Source organism: Leopardus geoffroyi, chromosome D4, assembly GCF_018350155.1.
Source record: "Leopardus geoffroyi isolate Oge1 chromosome D4, O.geoffroyi_Oge1_pat1.0, whole genome shotgun sequence".
NCBI classification, from domain to species: Eukaryota; Metazoa; Chordata; class Mammalia; order Carnivora; family Felidae; genus Leopardus; species Leopardus geoffroyi.
Genome location: NC_059342.1, coordinates 65,985,312 through 65,992,228, shown reverse-complemented (window position 1 = coordinate 65,992,228; position 6,917 = coordinate 65,985,312). Strand labels below are relative to the sequence as shown.

General features: G+C 33.9%; 1 protein-coding gene across 1 annotated transcript; it reads right to left on the bottom strand.

The window, feature by feature from the left end:
• Positions 1-4,905: 4,905 nt before the first annotated feature.
• Positions 4,906-5,889, bottom strand: LOC123592724 (olfactory receptor 13F1-like). The gene has a single exon (XM_045468067.1). The coding sequence runs from the start codon at positions 5,887-5,889 to the stop codon at positions 4,906-4,908; it is 984 nt and encodes a 327-aa protein (XP_045324023.1).
• Between the last annotated feature and the right edge of the window lie 1,028 nt (positions 5,890-6,917).

Below are 6,917 nucleotides of genomic sequence, written 5' to 3'. Positions count from 1 at the left end.
GTTTGTCACAATCTCTTCTTGAACATCCTACATGTAAAGTAAGAGATGGAGACAAGATCAGACATTAGGTTTACAGGGCTCATAATATTATTTTCAGTAAGGTCAAAGGGATTTTTTTCTTTGTAGGATTTTAGAACTTTAAGTTAACAATAAAAAAGATGAACTAAAAAAACAAGGAACAAAAAACTAAACCCACAAGAGATGATTTTCTTCTTCTTAAATAGGATAGCATTTAATAGGGTACCTTCTCAAATAGGTAGCATCCAGCCCTGGAATGCTAAGAGATACCTTATTTTGGATCTAGATGGAAAATATTCCTTTGTTGTCATCTAGTTTCTAGGACTTAATCTTACCAACTGCAATGTGACCTTTCCTTTGACTCCACTTTTGAAATTGGCTTTCATGGTCAATCCTCACGTTTCATCATTAGCCAGAATTATTTTACTTCCAATGCCTCAGCTTCTCAAAATATTACTGCTGAAATACTCTCTATGCATAGATTACTACATACAGCTCTGTGAAGTAGCCATGAGTTGACTTTTAAGTCTAGATATTTGATTCACTATAGCTCTAGCTACTATTCTATGTCTTATATACACATATTTGAAAGTTCTGAAGGTAGGCCCATTTTTTCTGAAATTCCTCTGCATTTAAATGATCAAAGTCACTCCATCTGAATGCCCACTAATACCCTTACATAAGATACCATTTAATAAGAGAAATGAAGACAAATATTAAATGGGAGAAGTGAAACAAAAAACAAAATCATTGTAGATAGAATATATTGTGAAAAAATAGTTTTAGACAATTTAATTTTGGTTGAATTAGTGTTGCAGTTTCATTTAGTTATATTACCTATTTTAATAGAGCTGAAGCATGTAAAGTAAATTGGTATAACCCCTTTTGAAAGTAATTTGGAGTTATATATCAAGAACTATAAAACTTTTCTACTGAGAGCCATAAAATTGTTCATTGCCTTTGATGAAGTAAAGCCACCCCTGGGAATTTATTCTACGATATAATCAAAAAGAAGGGAAAATCAAACATAAGAAGGTATTTATTTCAGCATTAGTGACAATAGGCACTGATCAGAAATAATCTTGAGTATAGGAATGATTAAAATATATTTTTTAAGTTCGTATGATTAAATATATAGCTACTAAAATGATAATTAGATACAGAATGGCAACTTTGTGGACAAGGTGGACAGTTGTGGGCCCATATCTATAATTACACATAGAGAATGGAGAGACTACACCATCATCTGTCATCCCTGCATGGATGACAGATTAAGATCTTCAATACTGCCTATTAATGATTTGATGCCCTAAGGCTCAACCTCTTCTCTTATCCACACCCACTACCTTGATAATCTTATCCCATCTCTTGATTTTAAATACCACTCATATGCTGATGACTCCCAAATTGATATCCCTATTCCAGACTTCTGCTCTAAGCACAAGACTTGTATATTCTTCAGCATTGTTGTCATATTTAAGAGATATTTTGAACCTAATGTCTACAATGAATACTTGGTATTCTCCCACAGACCTACTCCAACTATAGCCTTTCTTCTTTCAGTGAGTTACAGCTCTGTCCTTTTCACCCTTCAGTGTGAAAACCTTGAAGTCATCTTTGATGCTTCTCTTCCTCTGTCACACATATCCAATACTTTGGGAAATCCTGTTGGTTCTGCCTTCTCAATGTATCCAGAATTAACTATTAATCATCTTTTCCATAACTATCACTCTGGTCTGGGCTAAAATTACTACAATATGTTTCCAAAGTCTTCCTGACTCTAAAATTATCCCCCACAGACTGATCTTAACACAACATGCAGATGATTTTTGAAGAAAACTCTTAATAATACTGTAGTATGTTAACATGATTGACATTTTAAAGGAGAGAGCTGTGGATGCCAAATTAAGGTCCCAAATTCCATGTTTCTGATTCTAGCTTTTAGGATCATTCTGCTGTGATTGTTCTTTAATGATAAGAGGTCTTGCTAAAGTAATAAGATTAAAAAAAAACCTAAGCATATTTAAATAGACTTTAAAATATTTCATTTCTCTAGTGTATTTAGAATATATGTTTCAAATAAAGTTGATGAATTTGTTTCTTTACTTTTTTCTGTATACAAATGAAAGTTGTGGCAAACAAAACAGAACAAAACCTTGCATTTAAACAGTTCTTCTTTGAACAGAGTCCCAAGGGTATTGTATTCAAACTTATTACATCATTAAATGGATTCTTCCCTGGCACTTTATAATGAAGCTCTAGAAGACAACATATATTTTCCTTAAATTCTGATCAATTATGATATGGGGTATTCTTACGTCCTTGGTGCTTAACACATCTCTCTCCACCTCCAATTCTAAAAGCATTAAGTAATATGATTCAATATTTTCCCTTTAATGCTGTGAGTCAGAATTCTTATAACGCTCACATGATAAGAATAACCAATTCTTATAAAACATGCAGATTAACAGATCTTTCCTCTTGAAATTCTGACTTGATGGATCTAGGTTGAGCATGAACATGATATTTTAGGCAAGCCTTCCAGATGATCTTGATTTCTAGAATTGTTTAGTAAAGCTTCAGGATAACTTAAAACAAGTAAAGTAGCACAGGTATTAGTATATTCTTTGGTTGCGGGAAATTGCTGAAATGAAAACTAAAAGACCACATGAGAAATCATGTAAAATCTTATTAACCTGAAAAAGAAAAGAAAAGAAAAAAAAACTTTTGATTAGACAGACATTTAGGAATCTATTGGCATGGGTAAGTTCCCATTTACTGGGCGATTGCAAAGGCAAATGTTTCCTCTGAGCTCACATGAATATATTTAAAAGTGATACATAGGAGTGGGTCACAGTGATATGTCCTATAGACCTTGGAATCTAGGTTACTCTCTGAAAGTTGAAACAACAAGTTTTCCACAAAGAGTCAAAGTTATGCATCTGTTGAAATTAACCACTGTGTGAGTGAAATCCTGAGTGAAATCCAAGGACACTGAATATGAATATTTCAAAATATAAACTACATGTTACCTCAGAGAAGTGGGACTGGAATACAATGCAGTTTTGTAAGCTTCATTGATGAAGCTCTTGATGAGAATGTGGTTTCCCTCTTGATGAAGAATGTGGTAACACTGGAGGTTGCTCATCATGCAACATAGAATAATGAAGAAGTAATCAAAATACAATTCAGGATTACATATTTAGTTCCATTTTTGTAATACAGCATACAAAACATACTTGAACCATGCAGAAGTTTACTCAATCCTGGGTCTAGCTGACTAAACAAGATGACTCTTGAAAAATCCCCTGAAATCTCAGGACCCTCTCTAGGCCTATGGTGATCCAACAAGGTGGTATAAAGCCATTTCATTGGATTTTGCCTAAAGAGAGTGGAGTTGGCTTAGTTCACGAACAATAATCAGCTCATCCACATCCCTCAAAAACAATGATAGACAAATTTGTTGAAGAAGATATCATATGCCCACTGGAACTGATGAGGCATAAGACTTTAATTTTAACACCTTATTTACAGATTTTCTTTTCATGCATGTAAACAAGTAAGATGAATATGTATAGGCTCAGGGTTTGTGATTACCTGAAATCACTGTCATAAATGATTATAGAGATTGAATAATCATATATATACATATGCATATATATATATATATGTATATATAATAGGTTATAGAGATTGAATAATTCCTTGAAAGCTCTGACTTGTTCAGGCTGAGACCTTATGCAACAATTATCTGTAATTGTTCTACCTTCTCTAAATCTAAAACTCAGGGAGACTGTATTTATGCTAGCAAGGGTCACTTGATCCATATAATAAAGTCACCACCCATGTATGTCCAAGAATACCTCTCTGATAAAGAGGAAAGAAAGATATGTTTACACATTGACTTCATTATTTCCTAGTTCCAGGGAAGGTGGAAAAGACAAAAACTCACCAATATGCAATATTGATAAAGTTATACTTTATGTAATTTTGCTCACATATATTAAATATATCCATGAATCTTTTCCCATAATATGTGTGTACATTCATAAATCAATTCTTTTCCAATGTAATCTCTACAGGGTAGGAATCTTTTCTTTCTCAGACTTAATAGGTCAATTAACCATGTCTAAGAATAGTAACATGGTGTGGTTATGTGTTGATGAATTCACTGAGGCATTCAAAGTTTAATATGAGAGTGTTTTGACATTATTACCATAAGCATTTCAAGGTGTCCCAAAGTTATTTCTTTACTCCACTTCATATGCAGGATTACAATTGTGCAGACCCTTGTTATGATATCTTTGCACATACAGAGATATTTATTCATCCCCCCAGATACACATCCCAAATAACAAAATCATTCATGCTATAGTTCATCAAACCTGAAACCATATTTTTCACATTTTAACATTTAGAGACTAGGAAAACTTCTAAAATTAATAGTATCTTGGTTTTATGAATTATGACATATTTATACCTTAAATTATATCAACACTTATGTAAAATTACCTATTTCTTCATAAATTCAGATATAATTGCAAATCATATAAGAAGAAATTATTTAAAAATTTACTAGGCTTAAAATTTTACAATCTTGGGGTATTAGTTGCCATGGTGATGCTACAGTTGACTATTAGATGTATAGCAAGTCAAACAGGAAATAAGAAATTATCTAATTTTAATGTTATATTAATATTCAATAAATTTTAAATACTTTTTGGAAACATAATTCATTCTTTCTAAATGATTCATTAATTTCAGCAGTTTTATTTACAAGATAAATCAAGATATTGAACTTAATGTTGAACTATCAAAAATGAGTATTTTCCAGGGTTTGGTTTATAGCAACTATTTTGCCACTTTCTGGATAATGTTGGAGATTATTCAGATGAGTGTGCTTTCTCTGATATTATTGAGGACAGAAATTAACACAGTACCAAAAGGATTTCTAATCAGCAACCTTTTCATAGCTGCTTTCACCTCTTTGTTGCGTAGACTATAGATGATAGGATTCAACATGGGGGTTAATCCACCATATACCAAAGCTATAAATTTATCTATTTCCTGTGAATCCACAGCTGAGGGCTTTAGGTACATGGAGAGAGCTGTCCCAAAGAACAAAACCACCACAGTCAGGTGGGCTGCACATGTTGAAAAGGCTTTGCTTCGACCACCCACTGAACTAATTCTTAGGATGTTGGAGAGGATGAATGCATACGATATACAAATTAGAAGCACTGGCATGGGAAGGATAAGTGTGGTGATCACCAGCATGAGTAATTCCACCATAGAGGTGTCCACACAAACCAGTTTCAAGACAGCCAGAATTTCACAAGCAAAATGATTGATTGTGTTATGACCACACAGAGAGAGTTGCAGCACAAATACTGTTTCCACCAGGGTGGTGAGGTAGCCTGTCAACCAGGAACCAGCTGCAATCTGCAAACAGACCTTCTTGTTCATTATGATGGCATATCTCAGGGGGTTGCAGATGGCCACATATCGGTCATATGCCATCAAGGACAAGAGCACACACTCAGTGGCACCCATAGCTAGAGAGAAGTACATCTGAGCAACACACCCTACGAATGAGATGGTGTTTTCCCCTGTAACAAAGTTTGTCAGCATTGGAGTGAGAGCAGAAGAGGTGTACCAGATGTCTAAAAAGGAGAGGTTGCTGAGGAAGAAGTACATGGGTTTGTGTAGGTGGGAATCCAGGATGGTGATGGAGATCAGAATGATATTACCCAGCAGGGTGATCAGGTACATCAGCAAGCACAGCACAAATACAATGACCTCAACTTCGGGGTAGTGGGAAAATCCCAGGAGGAAAAAAACTGTTACAGATGTCAAATTTCCCTGAAACATCTTATTATGTCATATTCATTTGTATATATGCACAGAAAGATTAACATCATATATTATATATAAAACATAAGATCCCCTCCCTTCGTATTTTCTGGCATTTTTTTCTTCATATGAACTTGTAGTCTATGCTATAGACTTGTAGTCTGTGTAGTCAAATGCTTCTCCAGCTTGGTGATAGTAATATATGTTTGAAGGAATTTGTCATTAATTAGGAAAATTTAAAGTAGGAAGTCAACAGGTAAATCCTCAAGCTGTTATTTTTGATACAAGATTTTTTTTGGCAGTGTTAGGAAGGGAGAGGTTTATTTCATAAACATCATGAGAGATTGATGAAAGAAATAATCTTATGACTTCTTTCTTTTTCTGAAATCACATTTGTAACTGATCTATAGCTAAGTCATTAATTTACCTGAACCATTGGAATTATTTTCTTACCCTAGTTTGGTAACAGTCTTCTTACTTAGGAATTGTTCTGCTCTCCAAGCTTATCATATTTTCTGTCACTCCTGGAATTCTGTCCAAAATAATTTGGGAGATTCAGTGAGTTAAAAAAGTTATAAATTTCTGCAGTTATAGATTAATTAACCAAAACCTTGGACATTTCAACACAAGTCCACAGTTTCCATTTCAAACCCAGGAAGATGATGACAGATATTCTCATGGTGGTAGACATATATAGATATTTCTTTCATATAGCTAGAATTTGCCTGGCATCTGTGCTCCAGAATCATCCTTCAAAAGACCAACTATTGGCACTATAAGGCAATTTAAGCTTTTTGTTGCTTATGAGAAGTTTCCAATTCATGTAGCAAATTAAACTTAGAACTCTATTTGTGCAGAATTAAAATTCTGAAACTCCAGGGATAATGTCCCATAGATCCAATTATAGTCAGTAACTGGTCTGTTATAATTGCAGTGTTATTCAAACAAGAAATAAACATATTCCTATCTACACTATCTTTGGGAAGGGAACTTTTCTCTGCTTCTGATTGTGTTATAAAATCAGTCAAGCTGGCTAATTTTAAAAA